The sequence below is a fragment of the Martes martes genome, assembly GCF_963455335.1.
Source record: "Martes martes genome assembly, chromosome: 5".
In the NCBI taxonomy this organism is placed as follows: Eukaryota; Metazoa; Chordata; class Mammalia; order Carnivora; family Mustelidae; genus Martes; species Martes martes.
Window position 1 is genome coordinate 139,039,816 of NC_137892.1, and position 26,570 is coordinate 139,066,385.

At 46.0% G+C, this 26,570-nt stretch overlaps 1 protein-coding gene across 3 annotated transcripts in view; it reads right to left on the bottom strand.

Moving 5' to 3' along the window:
• Window positions 1-26,570, bottom strand: part of RAI14 (retinoic acid induced 14) — a 138,040-nt gene that overhangs the window by 102,788 nt on the left and 8,682 nt on the right. For 2 of the 3 annotated variants that reach the window (XM_080804102.1, XM_080804101.1), the window contains exons 1-2: window positions 20,343-20,386; window positions 12,306-12,386 (exon numbers count right to left, since the gene is read on the bottom strand). In XM_080804102.1, the coding sequence (XP_080660228.1) occupies window positions 12,306-12,341 (36 nt within the window). In that variant the 5' untranslated portion in view covers window positions 12,342-12,386; window positions 20,343-20,386. Of the gene's footprint in view, window positions 1-12,305; window positions 12,387-20,342; window positions 20,387-26,570 lie in introns of those variants that run through there. The other variant, XM_080804098.1, reaches the window with a different exon arrangement.

Below are 26,570 nucleotides of genomic sequence, written 5' to 3' on the forward strand. Positions count from 1 at the left end.
TAGGGATACAAAGTCATTTCACAGTTTAGGTACAAAACAAGTCCACAAATGCGTTGTACAGAACAAGCCAGGCCCTCCAATAATACTTGCTAATGTCAAGTACAATCAAAAGTCGCAGAGAGGACACTCAGACCGTACTAAAGGGCACCCACGCAGAAAATCCTCCTGCCCTTTTGTTTCGGGTCCATGACATGGGGAGAGTAGTAAGTACTGAGCAGAGGGAACAGGGGACTGAGGGGTGATGATGAACTGTGGGTATTCTCATGTTGCTCTTATTCATTCTGTGCCTGGTTATCCAGAACTGGGAGAGATACCGCTGACCACGCAAGGGACCGTGAGCTCATCCTATCATGACCCAGACTGCCACCCACCACTCAAAGCCACACGGTCCCTGTGGGGGAAGGGCAGAAGCGGCTTTACACTCAAAAAGGCAGGAATCCACAGTACCAGACTCCCACAACCGTGGGACTTAACTCGCTGAACACTCTCACCCACACCAGAGCTTAACAAAACCACCCAACTTCCCACTACTGGCAGGGCAGAGCCAGTGCCCCAACACCTGTCCCAGGAACCACCCCAGGGCCATCTTTGGTGCCCCAGATCTTCACAACCACAACTAGCCTTGTCTAATTCACACCCTTTGTGATTCTTTCCCATCAGAAAACAATACAAACCTTCCTTAAGTCTCAGGGTCCAATTTGCATGAGGTCCTCCCCCCTCTGATGGACCCATCCCTCCCTAAAACAAGTCTAACCACTTTGCTTTCTCTGTTCTCCACCCAGCTCTTATCTCTGGCACCAAAGGCTTTCTGGCTAATCCTCTGCGTCTGGCTCATGGACCTCACTGGAACAGGGTTTGGTCAAAGCTTCCCCATGATTATCACCTGTCAGTTGCCACTGGAAAATTGTAGGGGAGACCATGAAATCCAATCACAGGCTTCACTTGGCTGGCTGGGATCAGGGTTGTTTTTGTTTGTTTGTTTGAATCTCTGGCAGCACCCCCTCTTCCCTGGGGGGGCAGGTGTGGTTTCTGCCACCAGCAACCCGGGAAGTCCCCACCCCCCACTTTCCCTCTGGGATTTGGACAAGTGTTAGAAACTGAATTACGGGTTGAATTCCATCATTCCGGCTCAAGTCTTAACCCTCACCCAGTACATCTCGCAACTGTTTGGAAACAAGGGTTGTGGCAGATGTAATTACTTACGGTGAAGTCATTCCGGAAGGAGAAAGGTGGACTCCTAACCCAACAGGACTGCTGTCCTTCTCAAAAGCAGACATTGGGACAGACAGACCATGGGAAGATGAAGGCAGACGTAAGCCAAGAACACCAATGCCGGCCAGCGAGCCACCGGACGCATGCAGAGGGGCATGGAATGGCGTCTCCCTCGAGCTTCACGCCTCAATCTTAGCTGTCCATCCCCCAGAACTGTGCAAACAAAGCCTCTTTATTGCTTAAGACGATCCATCGGTACTACTTGCTAGCAAACTAACACAGCAAGTCACTAGGTCAGTTTTCTCATCTGTAAAATGGGGAAATGAATGGCCATTCACTAACAAAGAGGAATAAATTATAATTTGTTAAATTACTTAGATAACCCCTGACACAGAAGTGCATTTTAATATTAAGTAAATAGTCTCCATTTTTTTAAATCAAGTGGATTTTTTTTTTAAAGCTTCCTACCATCTCTTCCCACCAAATTGCATAGTGAAATACAAGTACAATAAAAAGCCCACACCAGATTTCTCAGGAGATGAGGGTCATTCACACTTGGCTTGCACGCCCAGAACAGGGTGTGGCCCCTGGTGTAGTAACAGGAGTCCAGATTTCCTTCCCACTCTTCATCTACACCCACACAAACCACCACATTCCTCCCCACCCCTGCAGCAGCCCCCACCCCAGCATAGGCCCTCGTCCTGGCCCTTTTTTCTGGTTGGTCTCTTGAAACACCCATTGTCCTTCTGCCCAAAATGCTATCTTCATTAAGCTTCATTCTCCCGTTTCAGCCATTGGCCCCCAGCTTTCAATGCTGTGCAGTCCATCCCTCCTGTCATCTGACTTTATATCCTGTCCTTTGCCCACATTCATCTCCCTCTTAAGTTAGCACCCCCCCCCCAACACACACAGCAGTACTGGTTTCCTCTGGTAATCCTAACCTACGCAGTCAAGAAGCCCAACCCCAAATCCACCTCCTCTGTGAAACTCCCATGGTGTTTACCACCTGCACTCCTGATGTTGTGAAGGACACAAGCCTCAAACAGCTGTTTCACGCACATGAGTCCCGGGGTTCTTTGGAGAGTTAACTTTGGAGACCATTCATCACATACCACTGAAGACCTCACTGCTACCAGACTCTGAGGTAACTAGTAACATTAGCAACCATTTATTGAGAACGTACTACTTAACAGATTTTATCCTAATCCTCATGATGATGCTAAGGGTAGGGCTGGCATCACCCAGGTTTACAGATAAGAAAACCAAAGAGCAGAGAGATGATATAACTTGCCCAAGATCACTCAGGCAATAAGAAACAAAACTGGGACACAACAGAAGACAGGACTGAGAAATAGTACAATGGGTCTGCTATAACCAGAGCCACAGAATATGGATTAAGGCATTGTCCATTTGGAAGGAGGTCAAGAGTTATCACATATACAGCACTAAGTATATGTACACACACACACACACACACACACACACACTGACATCCTTCCAAATGGACAATGGACAATACCTTAATCACCATTATTTGGATATATAACTCTACGTCTGTATAGATCTGTATCTCTGAAGGCAGAGCTGTTCAATATTTTAATGACTTAAAGAGGCATGCCGACCAAGTCTGTAGAGGACTCAGTGTGGTGTGATTATAAGAATCAGAATTTCAAATGATGCAAACACACTTAGAGCAACAGACTTAACCAAACACAATAAATTTTAACTGGGATAAATATAGTGCCCTGAATTGGGGTTCAAATATCGAACAGGACAAGCCCATGAAAAGAAAGATAGGGCTTTGCAAGCAAAAGCAGTAGAAAAGAATAAAAAGTAAACCAGACAGGAATCAAGAGGGGACTGCAGCTGCAGAGAAAAACACGATCGTAGCTTATATCAAGCAAGCGATATGCCTGGGATATAGAAATGCCACTATTTTAAGTTCTTTGGGGACAAATCTGAAGTTCTGCTCAGAATTCTAAGCCCCACGGTTTGAGACTCCAAGTGGCACAGACGGGTAGAGGAAATCAATCAGGACGAGAATCCTCAGCTTTCCGTTTCATAAACTGCACGCCGACTGAATGCACGCGCTCAGGGTAACCTAAAACCGAGTTTGTAATGGGTTAATTGTAGGCTGAGAGCCTTCCCAGACTGTCCTATGAAGGTGTGGATCAGGTTTTGACAGTTCTATCTGTGGAAGCAATCCCAAAACGCTGGCCGAAAAATAGCATTCTACATCAGGCTCCCCTTACGCCCAGAGCTTATCAAGGCAGGTCGCCTGACACAAGATCCCCCCCAAAAGAAAAAGTCTGATGGATAAGCTAATGTCACCAGCTGGTAGCACTCAGGGCAGTTTACATTTCTAACGTGGAAAAGGCATTAATTTCCCTGAAACCACACGTTGCAAGTGTCTTGCACCAACAGGACAATGGGGAATCGGCAAGTAGCAACCACTATTCCCTTCTGCGGTAAGAAAGAACCAAAACGAAGAACATTCAGCACACCCTTCTCATCCAACTCCCACACGAGGTTCACCCTGGAGAGCGCTTGTGGCCAAGTAGACTCATTTTCTAGGGCTACCTCAAAAGAGTACCCCAACCGCACGGTTGGAACACGAGCAACGTACCGTCTTACGTTCCCGAGGCTAGACATCAAGGTGTCCGCGGGCTTGGTTCCTTCGAGGGCTGTTCATGCCTCTCTCCGCGCTTCAGGTGGTTTTCCCACAATCTTTGGCAGTCCTCGGCTTTAAGCAGCAACACCCACGTCCCTGCCTTCACATTCCCACGGTGTTCTCCCGGCGTCCTTCCCAGTTTTCTCTCTTCACACGTCTGTCTCTACATTTCTGCTTTTTAGAAGAACGCCAGTCATACTGGATTACAGCCTACCCTAATGACCCCATTTATATAATAAGTTGATTACTTCTGTAGAGATCCTATTTCCAAAAAGGTCACATTCTGAGGCACTGGACGGTAGGACGTCGATATATCTTTTCGGGACAAGGCAGGAGGGAGGCAGGCAACTCAACCACAGCCCAGAGTTCATCTTCCCCAGTGTCCGTTCCACCTGCCTCTCTGGACTTAGCCGGTTTTGTGGCTGCCAGCTGGAGGAGAGGCTCCCTGCCTCCCTTGCAGCTAGACAAGGGCATGTGACTAAGTTCCAGTTGCTTCCATGTGAGGGCAAGGATGTGCGAACCTTCAGGGTCACAGCCCTTAAAAAAGAAAATGCCTGAGCTCCCTTCTCACTCTACCCAAGTCTGAAGGAGCCAGAGAAATATGCAACACAAACAGCACACCCTAGACCAGTGCTGCCCAGAAGCATTATAATGCAAGATTTTCAAGCTTCTGGGAGCCTTATTTAAAAAATAAAAAGGGGCTGCCCGGGTGGCTCAAAGGGTTAAGTCTCTGCCTTCGGCTCAGGTCATGGTCTCAGGGTCCTGGGATCGAGCCCCGAGCCCCTTGTTGGGCTCTCTGCTCAGCGGGGAGCCTGCTTCCTCCCCCTCTCTCTGCCTGCCTCTCTGCCTACTTGTGATCTCGGTCAAATAGATAAAATCTTTAAAAAATTAAAAATACAAAAATAAAAAGGAACAAGTAAAATGAATCTTAATATATTTACTTAATCTAATATGTCCAGAATATGAACACTTCAGTTGTAGAACGAAGAAAAATCGAGCTATTTTACGTGCTTTTTCTGGTGCTAAGCCTCTGAAGTCTGGTGTGTATTTTACAATTACAGCATATCTCCAATTGGACTAGCCACATCTCGAATGGTCACAAGCCACATGTGGCAACTGGCTACTGCGATGTACGGTGTAGCTCTGCAGGGCGGCAAAAGGACATCATAAGTTCTGGGTCCCTGGATGAATCTATGAGGCACCACTATCCTGCTGGACCTGGAGTCCTTGAAACTTTAGGAAAACTACTTCTGTCTCAGTGGATTTCAGGACACTGTGTTCTAACAGCTTATCCCGTATCAATAATAAATGTCCCCTGGACCTCACAGAAGGACCCTGGAGCTTTTCAGTTATGAAACAACCCTTCCAAGAATGGACAGCTCCGTGAATTCACACTGACTCCTATGAAAAGCCCACCAAAAAAAGTAGCCCCAGTCTGAAAAGTTGCCATAGCAACCTTGTCAGCATTGGGAAAGACATCTCAGAATAAACCCATCCAAGGAGAACATGGGGTTCCTCAGAGTGTCTCTTGTTCTAGTCCCACGTTATAAATCTCTTCATTCCCCAGCCTACAGGACAGCCCAGGGGGGAAAGCAGGAGGTGGAGACCATCAGATCATTTGGCTTCCCAAGAGAATCAAAATCAAATCCTTTCAGACAGTACTGCCCAAAAAGTTAAAATGTTTTTCATTAATGCAATAAAAACCACCCTAAGAACTGGGCCATCAAGTTGATCACAACATGAGGACTTTCCTTGTTTAAAAGGAGGCAGGGACTCAAGCAAAGGGAAGTCAAGGCTAGTCGCCTCATCTTATAGACTATGTTGGGCCTTTCGCTAATGCAGACACAGACTGCCATATAAATGAAAATAATCACCTCTATGCAGCAAAGATTTCTGGGTGGAAACTCAATGGAAAAGCACCACAGGAAGAATCCAGAAGCAACTCTTATTTCACTCCCAAGGAAAAGTTACATACAAGAATTTGTCGCACAAACAACATCGAGGTCAGCAAGAGTTCCAAATGATTAGGTAATTAATTCTGAATACAGCGATAAGAAGTAAAAACCTACATGATTCATTGCTTATGTAGACTCTCAGATTTCCCCAAGTTTGGGGGCCAGGTTTGGAGTTTCACAATCGTCTCCAGCTGCATCTGGAACGGATCAGGTTTAACCAAGATTTCCTGGACTTACAGTCTGGGGGAGCTAGAATGAAGCTGTGACCAGGTAGCCAGCAAGGAAGCTCTATTTACACATGTTTGGTTTGGTTTTGTGATATGGACATGTTTACCAGCTCCAATAGAAGAGGAGAAGTAGCATCTGTTCTCTCTTGCTTTAAAAGTTAAGGCTGCGATGTATTTGCCTCCCAGGAAACAACCAACTCAAGATTTTCCCAGATCCTCCTCTGCCCCCGGAATGCCACGAACGCTGGTGGGCTCTGCCACTACAGATAGCGTTCGCAGGATACAAAGTCATTGCCTGGGTCTTCGTGCTTAGGGCAACAGAGCAGAATTCATCTCATGCAGTTTCAGGCTTTGGAATTTGGGAAAGAGAATGCCCTGGGTCAGCAAGTGTGTGTAGCGGTCAACAGCACAAACTCTGACGGCCAGAAAAACCAGAGTTCAGACCGCTCTGCCATTCATCAAATATGTGACTTTGGGGAAGCTACTTAACTTCCCTTGACGTTCATTTCTTCCTCTATAAAATGTTATTAGAACAATGGTCTTTACTGGGAAAAGTCTGGTAAGCATTACATGATAAAGAGCAGGTGAAGGGCTTGGTACAGTGGCTGGCATGTAGCAAGCGTTCAATAAAGGAGAGCTCTCCTCCTCATTTCTGTTGTCCTTGGTCAGCGAGCCATATGTTTACTCTTGCAATGCATATTATGCATTAGGCAGATTAAAAAAAAAAAAAGGGACACTCCGGCCTCCCTCTCTTAGACACTGAACATAATCTGCAAGAAACTATGACACTGAAGTCACAAGCACGCATGCCAGGTTGGGGGGGGGCAGCAAAGCTTCAGAGAATCTTCTCTTAAATGGAAAAGCAAGGAGGCATGCTTTGGGTTGAATTGTGTTCCACTGCCCCCCCTTCCCTAACTCCCCATCAGAACTGATCAGTTGAAGTCTGAGGCACCTCAGAATTGGACCCAATCTGGAGATGGGGTCTTTACAGAGGTGGAGAGTCAAGTTAAACTGAGGTCAAGTAGGGCGGGCCCTACGTAATCCCACAGAATCGTGTCCCTACAACAAGGGGAAATCTGGACACAGAGACGCGCCTCCAGGGAGAACACCATATGAAGAGGAAGGTGGAGATCAGGTGATGCGTCCATGAGCGGGTGATTGCCAGAAAACCACGAGAAGCCAGGAGAGGTTTGGAACAAACTAGCCTTCACAGCCCTCCCGGGAACCAGCCCTGCTGACACCCTGAACCCAGACTTACGGCCTCCAGAACTGGGAGGCAAGACATTTCAGTTGTTCGAGGCCCTGGGCCTGTGTTTACAGCAACCCTAGGAAACTAATACAAGGTGAAACGGGGCAGCAGGCAGATTCCCCATTCAGAAGGGCTCACAAGACCTGGAAAATATGTAGCATGACACAAACCTGATCAAATTTCTCTCCATAAGTTTACAAGAGTCTCATACCTCCACCCAAAAAGGTCATCTCTGGTGTATTTTGACATTATGTCTGTTGAAAAAGAGGCTTAGCCTTACAAAAGATTTGGCCAAGGTTCTTCAGTCAACAGAGACTTGGATTTTAAATATTGCCATTGTGTGTGTGTGTGTGTGTGTGTGTGTGTGTGCACACGCGCGTGCATGCATGGTGGGAAGGGAGACTCGGGCATCCGTAAAACCTTATTATAAATGACCAAAAACTCCTTGGGGGGAGAAAAAGTAAACCACCTTGGCAGAGATGTGGATTATTGACCTTCATAAGAACAGTTCTCTCAACGGGCAACAAATTCAGACTCCTGTCTGAGCAGGATGTGTCTGGTTCCTCAAGATTCACGGGCTGTGTTCATTTCTTTGGCTGAAAGCTGCAATCGTTAGTAGCTGCTACCTTTAATATCTCATGGAGCCAGCCATTTTGAACTGGCTGCCTTGACTTTTTTTTTTTTAATGGAATGTCCGCTGCTTCCCTATTACAATGAAAACCATAATTAGGAACAAATCTTTCATAAAATTAAACACACGCCCACAATGTAAACTTTGAAGGCCTCAATCATGTTTGAGAGGCATTTCTCAAGATTTGTTACAAAGATCTTTCAACCCCATTTCCCATCCCTCAGCCTCCACCCATTTCACTCAAGGCTCCAAAAATTGGCATTTACAAAGAAATTCCAGAAGCCTGAGCATTTTATTAACAAAGAGAAATCCCAACCTTCTTGGCCTCACTTCTCATGATGACAGCTCATTTTTCCATGTGGAACCGAGTACTGGCGGCTGCAAAAATTTAAAGAGGTAAAGAAGCCACTTTCAAACTCCAGTCATAAAAGATATAAATAATGAGGATTTAAAACTCTGTGCTCATTTTATAAGCATAAAAGTCAAGCATATCCATTTTTAAAACGAGAGTGAAAATTTATAATGTTTTTATTAAAAGACTCAGCCATGCCATGGGTTCTCTCCTGGGTTCTTTAAGTATGACTGTTTTGCATGTCAAGGGCAAGTTTTTGAAACGGAGCCTCCCCACTGTGCTCTGGGGCGGGCTCCCCCAGCACTCCCTTCCCCAGCACTCCCCTCCCCCCTGCACTCCCAGCCAGTGTTCCAAATCCTGGAGGCCTGGGGGAAAAAATCTCACCCTCTGTAAAGCTTCCCCAATCTCTCCATTTCCAGTGACTCAACCCCTCCGAAAACGGATAGCATTAATCATCCAGACCCTGCAATCTGACAACTGGTTGTATCATCACTGCAGAAGGCCCCCTTTACTCTCTGCATTATATCCGGTTTGTATTTCGCCTTGGTTATTTCCTGCGTGGACTTTTTCTCCTCCTGTCTTGGTTTGTGAGCTTTTTCAAGACAAGATGCGCACCTCACATTTCTCCTCTATGTTCTCTAGAATCTAACCCAAGTTTAAGGATGCCCAAAATAAAGTTATACATGTCAAGTGAAAGACGTCACCCACCGAAGGGCAAGCGCTAAACTCCATAATTCTCTCTGACTCCTGTGGGTTACTGCAGGCTCCCAAGTATGCATGGGGAGCAACGGGACAATCACAGTATCTAACCACAGCCCAGAGAACTGGGCTCGTCCCCCTGTTATACTCACATAAACCTGCTCTTGACCTGGTAGACAGCTGAGTCAAAAGTGTTCCGGGAAGGACACCTGGATTAAATCTCTACACGCATGATGGTCCTGGAGTAGCACAGTGACCTTATGGCCATCCAGGAGGGCCTCCTTTGGGCCACTCTTGTCCCTTCCCACTCCTTGCTCTCAATGGCCTCAAACTGATCGGCTGCAGACCTCCCAGGAACAGGCTGGCTGAAATGTGATCATACCATTGGGTCACCTGCCTTCTCTTTATGAAAGCACAAACATGATCTGCTGTCCCTCTTCTTTCCTACCTCCCAGAAATACAAAGAACCCTTTCTTTCCTCTACTCCCTTCAGCCTCACACAAAGACAAGCAGGAAAATTTGATGGCTGGTGGTTTAGGATTGTTATTTCAGAGAGACCACTCACTTCCGGTAAAGAAGATTCCAGTTCGGCTCATTTAACTAAATATAAATCATTTGAAACTTGTTTTCCGCATAATAAGTGACATGTATGTGCACATACATATGCCAAAAAATTCAAACCACGAGACACACATTGAAAAGCAGGCCTACCTGCTCCACTCACCCCAGCTCCCCCCCGCCGAAGGCAGCAACCGTTACCAGATTATTCTGCCCTCCAGACCACAGACACTTTCCAAACCCTATTTTTTTAATCAGGGGTTTCAGATTAAGATAAAGGAATCAGCATTTACCAAGCATCACCTGAATGCCAGGCCCTACGCTGTGTATTTTACATACACCAGCACGTTCAACCTTCGTGACAACTTGGTAAGGTTCACATGATTTTCCCCATCTTCAAGTGAAGAACCTGAGGGTCAGGAAGGTAAGAGACTTGCCCAAGGTCACCAAACTGGATCCAAAGTCACTCTTCCAAGCTCCTGCCTGGAGTCAATGGTTTCCAAAGTCAACTCTCCATCCAAATTTCCTTTTAGGAGACCTGTGCTCTGGAATGGGGCTGCCATGGCAGAAAAATGGATGCTACAAAGTAGAGCTCTGAGAACCCAGACAAGTTACCATACCTTCCTAGGTCTCCATTTCTCCAACTGTAAAATGAGTCTAATGGTAATACCTACCATGTAAGGTTCAATGAATTTCACCCAATGAGCTTTGCATTGTACCTGACCTACGTCAATCCTTCCTCATGGTTAGTTATCACATGGTTGATGAACAAACTGATACACAGACCCCAAATTTGATATTTTGATCAAATATGAAAAGCCATGTGATATCGTCTGGCCTCATGATAACAATCTCCTTTGCTCCAGGAGCCCAAGCTGCTCCTCGAACATTTCTTCTCTTAGCACCATATTCCAAAAGCACAGTCTTCTTGCTGCCAAATCCCAGCAGCTTTTAATAGTGTTATTACTGCGGATTCTTAATCGCGGAAATAGTTCCATTTTTATTTAAAAACCTAGATTCCAGCAACACCCTCCCTCCTACCACCAGTTTTTAATTTTTTAAACCCAAAGTTTATGCGTCTGTCATTTCCCCCCTGCCCCTGTTCATCTATCCCGGAACTCTAGACTGATTAAATTTTGCTAAAATAATCTCAGCTTGTATAAATGGAAGCTACCCAAATTTCCTTAGGATGGAAAAGACATTTGTTAACCTGGTCACACGACGTACAAACCCATATCCGCTGCTTGACTTTTCCCTCCTCACTGAAAGCCACAGGAGCTCTGCTGGCTTGCATATCATGGGGCCAGCAGATGGGGAGGCTGAAGGGGTTTCTCAGGGGGGCAGCAGGGGCAAGAGGCTAAGGAAGTCAGATGACCATGGCTCTCAGGGACCAGGGGCAAACTGGAGGCCTCTGGCCCAGTCACTTCACATTTTCTGAGTTCCACTTAACTTACCTCAAGAATGCAAAGGTAAAAAACCCAATTTTTTCCTAAAATCCCTTTCTAGCTCTAACCTCTAAGCGAGAGAAAAATTTTCAACCATCCCACAGGCATCTCAACTAGTCTGGGCCCCATCAGCACAAAAGATAAGCTTCAGCCAAAAGGAGCTGTGCGCCTATGGCCTGTTAGCCATCAAAGGTGCAGCCTCCGTTTATTTTAAAAACAGGGGTGTGTCGGGGCACCTGGGTGGCTCAGTGGGTTAAAGCCTCTGCCTTTGGTGCAGGTCATGATCCTGGGGTCCTGGGATTGAGCCCCGCATTGGGTTCTCTGCTCAGCGGGGAGCCTGCTTCCTCCTCTCTCTCTCTGCCTGACTCTCTTCTACTTGTGATCTCTGTCTGTCAAGTAAATAAATAAAATCTTTTAAAAAAAATTAAAAAAACAAAAACAAAAACAAAACGGGGGGTGTGTCAACCTGTCCTAGAATTCATGGCAAAACGATAAAATCCCGGTTCACCTCTGGTTACTTCATCTTAAAGGAGAGCCAAACAAGCCCCGGATGAGGGTTGACATATCTGAGCTTCCATCTGGTGTCCTGCCATGAATATCTCCCGTTCAACAATTCTGCCCAAAGCATCTGGAGTTCCAGCAGGGTTTTGGAGGTGACCTTGCGTTAAGATACCATGTGTATAAGAATGCTATGCTATTTTTCTCCAGTTTCTCCTCTGGGAGACTTTGTTTCATAACCCGACATCGGAACTGATTCCTCCAACCCAAAATCTTGTACGATGGATAACAAATGAGTAAGAACCCCAGGAATTCAAGGGGAGTCGAGGTGCAGGCAGCAAGAGATACTGTTGTTTTACCACAAAAGCCTTAACAGAGAGTTTGAAAAAACAAAAACAAAAAGAAAAACCTTCTTAAAGCCAAAGATGAACCAAGCTAACACGTAATTCTTTACTCTCACCAGACCTTCTTCCTCCAAAATGGACATTCTGAATCAGATTTGGGGGACTTTAGAAATGCCAAGGTTTTTACCAATTCTTTTCTTTAAGATGTAAGAATGGACTGTTTCTTTCTCTACAAGGCATAGACCGCAGGACTGAAGAAGTCATTTTCAAAAGCTATTGACACAAACAGCACGGACCGCAGAGCACGCCATTCACAAAAGCCACCCAGAGCTGAGGCCCTGCGTGCTTCTGGTTCCTGTAGTTGATTAACCCAGGGCCTTATCACGGTGGGAGTGGAGAGCTGTGCCGCCTGCCCCAGGAGAGGGAGCGTGGAGCGGACAGACGGTGAGTCACTGCCTACTTACGTCGCTCTTCCTGAACTTGGCTTTCAAGCTCTTCATGTTTAGTCCAGTCAGCTTTCCCAAGCTCTAGAGATTTTTCAACACCTAAGCAGAGAATGGGAAAAAAAAAAAAAAAGAAAAGAAAAAAATTAAATCTTTAGGTTTCCAAATAAACCCCACAGATATTCCCTCCTGATGAGATGACAACTTTTTGGCCGCCGGCCATTGGGGTTGAGTTAGGAAGATGTTCTTAATCAGAAGCTAAGAAGTGGTAAAGAACATGTTATTTCCACTCGCTGTAGTCCCTAGAACCTTCTGACACTCTCAAGTTCACTAAAACTTTCTTAAATGTCAGCTTCCCCAAGGTTAAAAGTAGAACGAGTTTTCCTGTCACTGTACAAGAGGAGCTGTATGCCGCAAGGGTTCATGGTATGATCACCCCATTGCCTCCTTCTGAAGGGCCACGATAGTAAGGAGTGACAAGGAAAACAGTTCATATTCCAGATGCCATTCATTCCCTATTTATTTTTCTCAGCATGGCTTCTCTTTTTTTTCCCCTCCCAAATGCAGGCACAGGGCAGTTAGTAAAAAATGCCAGGAACAACAAAACCTCCCTCTTCAAATACCTCATTCTGCAGGAAGCCACTCTAAACAATGAAAAAGGCTCCCATCCCCCACCCCCAAGGTCTCGAAGGACCCAAGGATTCCCAGTTGGAGCTGGCAAACCCCTAGGAAATCACCTCCCTGAGGAGGTCTGAGGTCTCCTGGAAAGTGAATGTAATTAAAAAAAAAACAAACAAACATACTTTTTTCCCCCAGGGAAGATAGTTCCCAGTTTTCACGGGATTCTGCAAGGGGTTGTCACCCTTCGGAAGTTAAGAAGGTTGATCCAAGCTAAGTCCCGAGGTGGTGATGGAACCTCAGAGACATTAGGAAACCTGAGCTCAGTGAGCTGCCTTTCCCATTGCCCTACAGGTTCAAAACTAAAACCAAATGCAGAATCCTGTGCTAAAATATGGTATAGACTATCTTTTCCACCCTCAAAAACTGGAAAATTACAGAGCATGGAACCTGTGCATTTAGGTCAAAAGGGCAAGAAAGTCTAGGTGCAAGTTCCCAGCACACAGGAAGCACTCAACAAACGTCACGTCAAGCCTCACCTGACAAAGTGAGAACAGATGAACTTGAACAGTACGAGCCATTAGAGCACTAAGGAATAGCACTCCAATGTTTAACCATAGCTGGCCTTTCGTTTTCAAAAGGCTTTCAAGGTCATCTCCTGTTCCTCCACCATCTTATTCTGGACTAAACTGATAAAGGGGTAAAAAAAATACAAGTAACTGAATGGCTATACTCATCCCTCCTCGGGTCCTCATCACAGCCTCCAGAAGTCGTCCAGCGATTTTCTGGCTTCTGTTCTAACATTGTTTACTTTCATTTTTGCCGCTGTCATTAAACAGAGCTTGGGACGGATGAGGCAAAAACCCAGGCAATCATAAAGCACTTGCACATTAATCTGGAGGCCACACCCCACTGCAGTCTCACTGGGGTCCTTTTCGATCTTCCCAGCCTGGGCAGGCGTGCCTGTGTTACCTTGGAAACCACACATGCTGTAATTAGACCTTGTTAATTGCCCAGCATTTAACCACAGGCTGGGCTGTTACCTGAACAGCGGAGCGCAAGCTCCCGGCCAGCTTCTCACCATTGGCTGGTAGGTATGAATCTGAATCAGAAGGACCCGGGGACAATTTCCTAAATGCAAAATCCTAGTCCACATCCTGTGGAAACAACCTCAGGGAGCGGGGCCCAGGCATCTCCCCGGTTGTATCTTTTGCGCAGTGAGGTCTGAGAATCTCGAAGTGAGGCAGACGAGGCAGGGAACCCAACTGTCAGAGTGCTGGATTATACAACGGACCTTCTCCATGTCAAAGCAAACCATCTTTTGATGAATCCAAGCAGAAATCATGGTTATCAGACACTCACAGACCGCCACGGGCTCATGGTTCTCCACGAAAACAGCAATCAGCCTTTGAGTTCAACTCCTTCCACCTTTGGGTGAAGGGTCAATAACCAAGGAGCCCAATCCATGTAACAGGAAAGGGAGAAAAGAGAAGCCAAGGCTTTCAAAGTCCACAAACTGTGTAGCCCACCAAGGGAGAACCACCCAAAGCATTCCTTCAGTTGTAGGACACAGTGTCTTAGGCAATGGTGGGTAAGATGTTTACCTGAGGTCATGGGGGTTTTTGTGGGTGTTGTGCTTTTTCCTATGTGCTTGTTTTGTCTTTTTTTTTTTTTTTTAAATAATTATGGCAGTGAGAACATGCAAACTCCTATTTGAAGAAGACTGGGTAAATAAAGCACTTAATTCCCAAAATTCCTAGGAGCAGATATTAGCTATGAAATGCAGGTGTTCAAGAAGTCATGGGTCTGGGTGTGTGATAGCTGGGTGGTCCATGGGTACAACTCCCAGATGAAAGAGGTAGAGGTCAAGGGTAAAGAGGTTCTAGAAACCTACAGAATAGTAATTTTTAGAAACAAGAACTGTAGCCAGGGGGTAATTAAAGTTAGTAAAAGGTCACTGTTTTCCTGCTATTCATGGAAGGATCTAGAACCTGGAAGTCATGAGGCATGGGAGGCAAGCTGTCCCTGACACGATGCTGGGTTCTGCGTGCCCCGGCATCTTCTCTTCCCCAAGAAGACCCACGGGCAAATCAGGGACTGAACTTCCCTGGGTCTGCTGAAATCTCACAGCCCCAATTCCCAAATCCAAACCTCCAAAGCCCAGATTAGGCGACAGCTTGTCTAGACAACAAGTGACATCAGTACATCTCGGCTACACTGGTAGCAGTCCTTGGACAAGTCACTTGGTCAAGACAACTCAGTTCCAAAGAACTGCAGTGAAGGTGAATTAGCTGTGCACCAGCCTAACCAGGATAGTACAAAATGAGGGCAAAGGCTCACACATATATGGGAAAAGTTGTAAGGACTCTTTCCAAGAATAAAGCACATCTACCCACTGCGCAGAAATATTAATTTACTAATATTTGCCTGCTGAATCCAGAAGAAATCACTGGGGCCACCTGGGTAGCTCAGTTAAGCATCCGACTATCGATTTCAGGTCAGCTCATGATCTCAGGGTCATGAGATTGTGGTGACATGGCAGGGTGGGGGGTGCTCATGCTCAGGAGGGAGTCTGCTTGAAGATTCTCCCCCTCTGCCCCTTCCCCTGCTCACATGCTCTCTCTCTAAAATAAATAAATAAATAAAATCTTTAAAAAGAAAAAAAACAAAAAAACTAGTAAGTCCTGGAAACATGGCTTCCATTGCTGGTCACCAGTCATCATGTGACATCAAGTCAACCAGTGAGGATGGAACAGTGCAGAGACGCACAACCTTGTTGCCCTCTCATCTGAAAGGCAACACCCAACAAATGAGGTTTATTAATCCATTTTCCCTTCAAAAATAATGTAACTCTCAATCAAAGCTAAGCATGAGCTACCTCTATCAGCTGTAATTCTAGCCTGAATAAAAAAACCTTGATATTAGCCTGTACAGCTTTATCATGAAGGTTAGACTTCTTTGAGTGTTAAAAATAACTTATAACACATACAGGGTTTCCTTTGGGGAGATGCTGAATCTATTGTCATGATGGCTTCACAACCTGGGAACATACCAAAACTATTCAACTGTACGCTCAGTGGATTAAGTGAAAAGAACGTGAGTTGTATCACAACAAAGCATTCTTGCGTGTTCTCTCTCTCTCTCTCTCTCTCTCTCTCGTACACACACACACACACACACACACGTAAAGATATGATCTCCACTACCTTCCCTCATCCTTAGACTTAGGAAAATTCCAGGTTAGAAATCTCTGGACCAAATGAATAAAATCTTAAAAAAAAAAAAAATCTCTGAACCAAACTAAAAAAGAATTTCAAAGGAACAAAGATTAGCAAGCAATGGCCTCAACACTAAAATGTGGTTGCTCCTAGGTTTTCTTTTTTTAGCTATTTCCCTACCATAACCCACCCAAATGAAGTGGTCAGAAAGAAGCTCCTCTATCTTCAAGTTACGCCCACCCCCACCCACCTCCACGTAGGACCCACGGATTATCCTAAGGCCACGCTGCCAATTCTGTCAGCCCGGGAGAGTCCTCTTGGAAGACCGGGTATTCTGATTCCATAATCAGAAGTAGGGCTTGGAAATCTGTCATTTTTTTTTTTTTTTTTAAATCTCCTCAGGTGACTTGGATGTTCAACTTGAATGGGGAGACACTGTTCTAGACCCAGGGATAGTAGACCTATAACTGACACTTTCACTAGAGACAAGTGGTACAAGTAGGTAGGAGAGATCATTATCGTCAAGCCTCAGATGTGTTTGAATCTGTCACATTCCTGGGGTGTGCAGCAGTCGGGGACGGAGGTCGGGGGGACGGGAGCCCTCCACACTGGAAACTCTAGGAGAGCACCAAGCCGGCTCCCCGTGGCCACTGGGAGCACTATTAACGCACAAAGGCAAATGGCAGCTGCACGCAGGGGTACATTTTCTCACATTACAAGGACACACCAGGCGCAAGGGCAGCGGTTTATGGTCAGTCCCTGGGAATCACTGGGGCACCCAGAGGAGCAGAATAAAGAACAACGTCCTCCGCCTGCGGACTCCTTCCATCGCGGAATGTGGAGAGGCTTCTACAGCAACACGGCAACACTAACCCACGCTACGCCTCCAAGATCGGCTTCAGGGTTTGGTTTGGTTTTTTGAGAAAATTCAGACTCACCCTCCAAAGCACTGAATAAAACCTTGAACAAATGTAAGGAACTAAAATTAAAATACTTCTTGGCTGGCCGGCACCTACCTCTTCCCCCTCAAGTGCTTGTTTCCTCAGACAATAATCTCTCTGCAACAAAGAAGGAATTTCAACCAAAGCTGTATAAACACTCCATCCTCTCAGTCTGGCAAAACAAACACATTCTATAAAAGGTCTCTCCCGGTCAACTTTCCCCATAAGTTGACCTTGACAACACACACAGCACCTCATGCCAGCCAAATGGTTCCCAGGGTCAGAAGCTGCATGAAGTCTCTGCCTGTGCCTACGACTATCCACGGCTTCGGAATAAAGAACATCAAATGGGAACCAGAAGCCAGTAAGTACTGCTCCCCCTCACCTGACTTCTTCCACAGCAGATACACGCTTATCCCGGTAAGACAGAATTTTAAACACACCTTTAGATTATGAGAACGCTCAGCAGACACTGAGGAGGATTCAAAGCCCACCAAGGGTATGACATCTCGTAATTCGGTGTCAAATACTGCAGGAATTCAAAGAGTGGAAATCCTAAAGGGCTAGAAAAATATCAGAGACGTCTTCGTAACATGGCCTTAAAGGAAACTCAGGGTTTGGGCACGCTGATGAGGAGAGGGCATCTTGTCTAAGCTTTCCCACAAGATAGGACATGTCCATCTCAGATTTGTGAAGGTCAGACACTGGTCCAATCTCTTTAAGCAGTCCTATAAGCTTCTCTGGGGGCGAGAGGGGGGTGTTGAGTAGATGCAGTGGGAATCATGGTATGGTCCTTCCAAAGAAAGATCTTCCCCCAATCTCCACACACTCTGACCCTTTTACAACTTGGACGTGAATGAGGGGTTCAAGACTCCCATTATCACTTTCCACAAATTTGAGAATGTGCATCTCAGGCTGCTTACTTACTTTGGGATGAAGGATTTTTAGGGTCGGATTTTCATTTTGCTTATACTCTGTCACCGGCCGTCAGCGTATAATCAATAAATGATTCATGAATGAATGCACAGAACAAAGATACGGGTTAGGCACCTGAATAGCCATTAGACCTCACTCCTTTGACCTCAGTAAAGCCCTCTTCGGTCCCAGATGCACTGGATTAGCGGCACTGGGATCTGAGTGAAGGCGACAGGATTAGATTTCACCACTACACAGAAAGATACTAAGTTGAAAACAGAAAAGAAAAGAATAGAAAAAACAACATTTGGTCAATGAAGTCTTACTAGGCTGCCCCTTTTTAAACCATCCTGCCTGCCCTCCTCTCCTGGGCTACATTCCTCACATAGCAGCCCCCCAACCACAGAGCTTAGCCCAGAGAACCACCCATTTTGAATAATGGAATGTGACAGTCAACTGAGAACAAGGACCATCAGAAGGAACTTCCTGGGGCAAGTTCTCAGGATAGAGATTTCATCAGCCTCACAGGAGAGCCTAAGGGGCAGGCCAAGGATCCTCCCAAACCAACACACCCGCAACCACCTCCCTGCCCCGTTCTGTTAATTGGCCTGAGATTCTACCACTTCCACTCAAAGAGCCGCTCAATAAGGAAAAAGTCCATCCTAAATCCGTGCAACCCTTCAACTCCAACTTCGGCAAGACTCTCCACAGTCAACTCTCAAGTTCACGACGGCTGAACAAGTCAACGGTCAATGAAGGAATGGACACTCAGCGCTAAACTGGAAACATGAAGATACAGAAGAGATTTCCTTCCAAAGTAAGTGGCTGGGACCAGATGCAGATTTTCAAAGGATTTCGCTCAAAAACTGGTAACAGAAAGGGTCAGAGTGTGTGGAGATTGGGGAGGATCTCCCTCCACCATGCCCACCTCTCTCACTCCCAGTTTGGCACCCTAACTCTGGGAGTTACACAAGGCCTGATAGCAAGATGCCAGGAGAAAGTGAGGAGAGAGATCTTCTTATGGCGGGGACCATTCTGCAATGCATACAAATACCGAATCATTACACCGCAAACCCAAAACCAATATTATGTAAGTCAATTATACCTCAATTTAAAAAAGGGGGGGGGTACTTTGCAGTTGAAATTGCAGAATTTTTTAAAATTGAAGTCCTAGATTTCATCCAGAGGCAAGGGACATACTACCTTTAAAGAATAAAATTTAGAGTGGGATATTAAAGAAAGCTGCTTTAGGATTACATCTTAGGATGGGGTGCCTGGGTAGCTCAGTGGGTTAAAGCCTCTGCCTTTGGCTTGGGTCGTGATCCCAGGGTCCTGGGATCCAGCCCCGAGTTGGGCTCTCTGCTCAGTGGGGAACCTGCTTCCCTTCCTCTCTCTTTCTGCCTGCTTCTCTGCCTACTTGTGATCTCTGTCTGTCAAATAAATAAATAAAAATCTTAAAAAAAAAAAAAAGGATTACATCTTAGGAGGCTTATTTATTCAGCAAACCAGATACTTACCAATAAATAAAGAAATGCGTAAAACACGCAAATTCTACCTGGTGTTAAATATGGGCCGGGTGCTTTTATAGATGTCATCTTTTTTATGAACTAAGGTGCAGGCTTGTTTAAAGAGTGCCCAGATGATAAGAAAGGGAAAAGTTTAGGGGGAAAAAGACATAAGCAATAGTTTCATTTTGGCAGTGAATCCTTTCTAAAATGTACTAATATCTCACTTTTTCCCAAGAAAATGAATGACCACATTCTTTTAAAATTGTAAATGTCATTCGAATACTGTATCGTAATAGTCATGTGGTAAAACTCTCTTGAGAGCGTTAGTCTCCCCCAATGTAGTCACAACTTGCCTATATCCGGAGGATGACGTTTCTCCAGAGACACAAATACATCATTCTTCTTTAAAAATCACACCTGCTGTCAACCAGAACCGATCTAGGTACGTGAATGAGTCAGGCCAGTGGCACCGAGGCAAAGTCGGCCAGGACTCTGGCAACATGACTGTGCAGTTGGTCAAATCTGCTACTCACGTGCTCCAGGAAGCCCACCCAAGGAAAAGACCCAAAGTTACGTCAAGCCCTAAATCCACCCAATTTAAAAAGCACAGGCTGAATCAACACTAACTACTTCTGGAATACAAAAATCATGCTAGGGCAAAAAGACTCCATGGGATTATCTCTCACGTTGAGATTATTTTTAGATCTCTCAAATGCCCTTTCTTTTCCACGTTCCTAAATCTTTGGTGTTGACGTCAACAGCACCATCTAAACATATGACTGTGTTCATCTTTCCAGAGAAAAGGCTGCACTGCACTTAGCTAATCATCAACCCCGAGCGGTAAGGCATGTTACGCACCTTAGCTTCTTCCTTCCAGTCCATTCCTTGGGCTTCACCCATCTGGAAACCCAAAAGAACGATCAAGTTTAAAAATACAGGTCCAACCCTCAAACGGTACTGGTAAAAATAGAAAACGTGGAAAGCCAAAAGTCACTGTGGCAAGCAGTCTGGCAGTTTCTTACGAAGTTAAATATAAAGTTATCACCCAACCCAGCAATTCTGCTCCTACTTGATCTCGCCAAGAGAAATGAAAACATATGTCCGCACAAAGTTGTACACCAATGGTGACAGCAGCGGTATTCGTGCTTGGGAAGGGGTGGGAACTACTGAAAGAGCCACGAGCTAGGTAAATAAAACGTGGCCTTCCAACAGGATGGAATGCCAGCCAGTGCTAAAAAGGAATGAAACTTCAGCACGCCTTGCAACACGGATGAAACTCAAAACCCTTGTGCTGAGGGTAGGTCACACATAAAAGGTCACATGTTGTAAGATTCCATTTGTAGGACAGGGTCTAAACAAGGCAACTTTACAGAGACCAAGTAGATTAGGGATCGTCTGGAAATGGGAACAGAGGTTGCCGATGGGCATGAGGGATCTCACTGGGGGGAGGGAAGTGGTTTCAAACGGGATTGTGGTAATGACTGTACAACGATACGATTCCAAAAATGATTAAACTGTGGACTAAAACTGGTAAATTTTATGAAATACACTCATGCGGTCTTTTAAATGTCAAATACAAAAAGCGAGAAGGAGGGCCATCTGTAAACTTAAAGAGTGAAAAATCCTTAGAGGAATTGAGAGGGTAGCTTCCATCCATGGTTCTATTTAATTTGTGTTTTTACTCTAGAAAGACTTACTTGTCAAACATTGACTTACCGCCTGTTTCATCGGTTTCGAAATGGGGAGGACTCAGACTCACCACATTCTGGAATGCTGAAAATGTCATTACAGTGATCACAATGGCTCTGTGGAGCGAGCCGAATTTCTATACCCATTATATCCAGGGCCTCAAATACTTCTCAGAATATAGATTCTGTGAACTCTACGGGCCTCGGAGCAGGAGTAGAGGGTAGATGGAGAGCACAGAATTACTTCTGCTGCCCCAACTGTCATGTCTGCACACGGCTTCAACATCATGCATTCAAAATTCCATGCTTCAGCAACTCTTTCTGCCCACAGGTCCCGTCCCTGTGCTTTCGTTAAAAAAAAAAAAAAAAAACACCTTTTGCACCAAAAAGCATGTTCCTCATCTCTCGTCCAACAGAGAGGGGGTGTCTGCTCGCTCGAAGGCCAGGCCCTTCATGCCCTTTGACATAATGGTGTCACCTCGTGGACTGCAGTGGGCCTACAACCCTCAGCGTCCAATCTTCTTCTGAGAACCGCCCCCCACTTCGGCAGAAACACCGTCCCTCCGGCCAGGCTATATTCTGGCCATAGCTATCCCCCGAGCGATGGGAATAGGTCTTCAGCAAGGCTAATGGGAGACCCCCCCCACACCCGCCCCGGGATTTTCAGGAGGAGGGAAGATGAAGGGGAAAGGGGAGGGAAAGAAGAGGGAAGACGAGGAAGGAGGAAGGGAAGGGAGAAAAAGAACCAAGAAGGCTCCCTGATTCCAGGGATCCCTGAGGTCTGGCAGCGGCCACCCCCTTTAAGCACAGGATCTGGGGTCCCATGAGCCCAGACACTCCCCTTCTAGCCCAAGCTGGGTGTCCGTCACTTGCCATCTAAGGGTAGACACAAATCCTTCTCACCTCCTGGATCTTGCTCAGGCTGGCATCCCAGATGCCCCAGGCAAACATCAACAGCCTCTGGTGACCTGTACCTCTATCTGATCAGCAACTTTCTGATCAGGAGCTAAATTCACTTCAGGGACCTACAGAAGGGCTGAACACAACAGATGACCTACCACGTGTCCCCCCTCGAGCCCCTTGGTAAAGAAGAGCATTTTTATCATTCATTTGGCCATCAGCTGCTCCCTGCTCCGTTCTGCCTCAGGCAGCAGGCCCCCGCCCACCCCTACCCAATGCACTCCCTCCACTCTTCACCTCTGCCGTAGCAGTCACCCCCAGAAGACCTCTGCAGCCGGCCCAGTGTGGGTCTTCCGGGCTATTTCCATTCTGAGAGCATGCAGCCCTTTAACCCTCCTACAGGAACCAGCCCACAAGGGAAAGGATCACCCTGACCTGCAAATGCACAGCATTAAAACTATTTTAAAAACCTCATGACATAAAAAGCCACTGTACCAGCTGGGTCCAAGAGGGACCCCACGCTGCCGATGAGGTGGACCTTACCCCCTCTGCTCCCCAGGGGACCTGGCTCCACAGAACTGAGGGTGGACCGGGGAGGGAGACAAGGAAGCTGCTCACAGAGCTGAGGCTAAGGATGAGTAAGAAAACCTTCAGGACAGGGGGAACGAGGGGAGAGGAGCAGACAATGGGGAAGCTGCCCTGGGGTAAGGGGTGCAGGGCTAGGGCTCAGCTGGACCAGGAGGCCTCGAGGCCCAAATAACTGCCTGGTAAATCCCCCAGGCAGTTAATCCTTGAATGCTGAAGATCTGGCAGGCAAACACGCTGTCACTCACCCTAATGTAGTCTAAACACAACACCTGCGAGCAAAGCCAAACACAGTGGCTGGATGGAGGCGCCCTCCCCCAGGGGCTGTGCCGGCCTGGATCTGCCACACTTCGACACCCGGCGAGGGCACATGGAAAAGCCCTTGCAATCTTTTTTCATCAGCAGCCCTGGCCTGCTCCACGCCTGTGCCATATGGGATTGGGTGGGGGTGGGGGGGGGGGTTGGCTAGCACCACCTGCCTAGTGAAGGCTGAATGCAATACTCTGGACCTTTTATCTTTCAATTTCCAACCACCTTCTGTGTTTAGGGATAAGAAACAAACAGCATTAACATGGAAGATGGGAATGCTTCCGTGAAAAGGAACAAGGATTGAACATGTCCCCCCATGCCCCACACGTCTACAGAGCCACATACCTTGTACATGATGCTAGGAAGGTTTACAGAGGGAAAATGTCATGGCTGTGCAAGAACTTGCAGTGTAAGGAGAAAAATAAGAAACCTCGACTGTCTGACTTGCTCATAGGCCCTGAAAAGCAACTGCAAGCCAAGGACATAGGGGATGGAGAAATGTGGCTCATACCCAAACCCACCTACAAGAGAGGGGGAAAAAAAAGAAAGAAAGGTCTATGCAGATCAATGCCCTTGCACAAAACCAGAGAGATACAGATTTGTCAACCCAAAACACAAATGTCCACGTGTAATCGGTTTTTGATAAAGCGATTCTGTTTCTCTAAAGAAATGCTAGAAGCTAAGGACAAAATCCTAGGTAGCTGGGTAAAGACACAAGGAAGCTTCAGTGTGTTTCCTGAGGGCATCCCCGGGATCAGGTGGTGCTAGGGTCAGAGGAACCACAAAAGGGCATATTGTTTCGATAAGTGCCATCCAACCCATGTGGCTACTGAGCCCCTGAAATGAGCCTAGTGCCAACTGGTGTACTTGCTAAGTGGAAAACACAACAGATTTCCAAACTTACTCTGAAAAGAGAATGTCGACTCTATCATTAAGAAGTTTTACACCGAATACATATTGAGAATGTTCTGGATACACCGGGTAAAATCAAGTATTTCATTACATTTCATTTCATTTGTTTCTTTTGCCATGAGAAAGCTGAAGATGGCCTGTGTGGCTTTTCTCTGTGGCCTGCTCCTACTGCTATCAGGCCGTGAGGACTGAGGTCTTCCTTCCAAGGCTGTGATGACAGCAAGCACTTAGCACTAAGACAGCACCTTGGTGTCCTACGAACAAGGCAGGTGGGAAATGAAGCAGAAAATGTATGTTACCATGTCATCATGCTTGACGTGCACATAATTTCATAAAATCTCCAACTCATATCTAGTAAATACTCAAGTTGTGACTTAAAAAGATTCATTCTGGCACGTGGAGAAGGAAGGGTGAACCAACGGTGTCATGTCACTTGAGACTGATGGACTTCTGGCAAACTCAACGAGTACTCGGCTCCAATGGTCCAGAAAAGAGGTCTAGATTTTTCTCCAGCGACAGCTGGACACTTTTGCAGAGCATTTCCCAGGGGATTTAACTCGCTCATCATTTCTTTCTGGAACCACAGCTTTACTGCTCTGTGCCTGGATTAGGACAGACACCAGACAAGTTGTCTGGAGAGACTGAGGAACTTGGGGGGTTTTTTTGTTGTTGTTTTTGAAGATTTTATTTGACAGACAGACAGAAAGAGAGCACAAGCAGTGGGAGCAACAGATGGAGAGGGAGAAGCAGACCCCCTGCAGAGCAGGGAGACTGACATGGGGTTCAATCCCAAGACCCTGGGGGATCATGACCTGAGTCAAAGGCATTTGCTTAACCAACTGAGCCGCCCAGGCGCCCCGAGATGGAGGAAATTGTGAATGCAATTGGGAATAAGACCGGTCACTACAAAAGGAAAAATACCTTCATCTTGTCCACATTACCTGGTGATGTAATAATAGAAGGGCTAGATGAAGGGGTTAGGATACAGGGACACTTTGTAAATGAAACAGAAGATGCCAGGCAGGTGTGTCTTTGTGACAGGGCAACCCCTCCTCACTGCTGTGGGTTACCAGGGCCCTTATAATCCTACTGGTTAGTCTCTCAGCACTTCTTTAAAGGCAGGCAGATAAGGAACATGCTAACACTAGGAGGCAGAGTAATAGCCAAAGGAACTCTCTTTTACTTAAATGATGACTTTGCAAAATTTTTTCACTTCGCAAATTTTTTTTTTTTTTTTGCTATTTCATTATGAATGAGTCTTTTCTCATTTATTGCTTCTACCCCTTCAGAATTAGATGCTATTGTCATTATTGCCGGTTTCCAGATTAGGAAACTGCAGCCCAGAAAGTTTATTTGTCTAAAACGGCACAATTTATAAAGGGAGGCTGGATTTCAACTCCGCTTCTGAGCCCAAAACTCCACTTCTGAGCCCAAGACACTGGGCTGCCTATTAAATGCAACACTAGTAAAAATAACAATTAAAAAAAAAAAAAAAAGTTGAGCCAAGAGACAACCTTTTTACTACTTAAAAATTTAGTTGCCTTTAAAGATGGAACAGTTAGTTCTCCGATCTGCTGCTGGCACTCGCAAAGCTCCTTCTAAGAAGTCTGAATGGATTGCCTTGAAAAAGGCATTCTTCTGGCTGTTGGCCCTCACACACACATCCCTGCCTCATTCCAGGGGAGGGTAGCATTTTTATTCCTTTGTCCTTTTCATTTGCAGAGCCTACGCCTGACAAGTACACTTAAGGAACTCACCAGTCAAAAAAGTCCTTTTCCACACAGCTTTCCTAAAGACACCAAGTCAGTAACAGACAACATGTAAAAATGATTACAGACCAGCAAAATGGCTATTTTTATACTCAGCTGAGCTGGTCAGCTACAGCTTTGGGTGGAGGTTTCCCTGTTTTGGCAACAATCTGGAAAAGCAGAACTTCTAGATACTTAGATGCTTCCCTAGGATTAGGTCATTTCTGCTCCTTAAGAAATTATTCTAATATCCTGTATAACAGCTCTTGCCAAGCTACACAGAAATGAAATATGGCAATTCTTCAAAATTAAAAGCACCAATATCATAATAAAAGCAGAATCCTACCACCCATCAGCCCGCCAGCCAGGAAGGAGGCAGGGAGTACAGGTGCTATTTCTTCTGAAAGACAAAGCCAGGAGCAGCCGGGGCCAGCAGCAGGCTGCCGCCCCAGCCTGATGCTGATATCGCCAGGATAGGCTGAGCAATCCGCTCTGTCTCCCTCTGCCACCTTGGTTATAAACACCCACTTGCCATGTAATGGGAATCAAACGCACTTTGTTCCAAGGGGTATGCACTTAAAATAATCAGGGGTTGTTTAAAGAAGAGGAAGAAAGCAAGCTTGTCGCCAAACAAGACACAAACAGTAACACAGCCGTCAACAGATGGGCCGGGAGACAGGCGGGGATAGGAGTCATTTTGAGGAGATCTCTCTTTCTGGCTTCCGGGAGGCTCTGGAGGAAAGGGATAGAAAAAGTAAACAAACGGCACACCAAACATGGTGTAAAGTAGCACAGCACAGAAAGAATCTAATTAGGGAGGATGTGGTCAAGATTGCTGAATGGATGTCTCTAGGATGTTAGCAGCAGAAATGAGTTTTTCCTTTAAAAGATGTCCTAGGAAATCCCAAATGGTATATGGAGATTGGTTATAGTTTCTCTGCCTA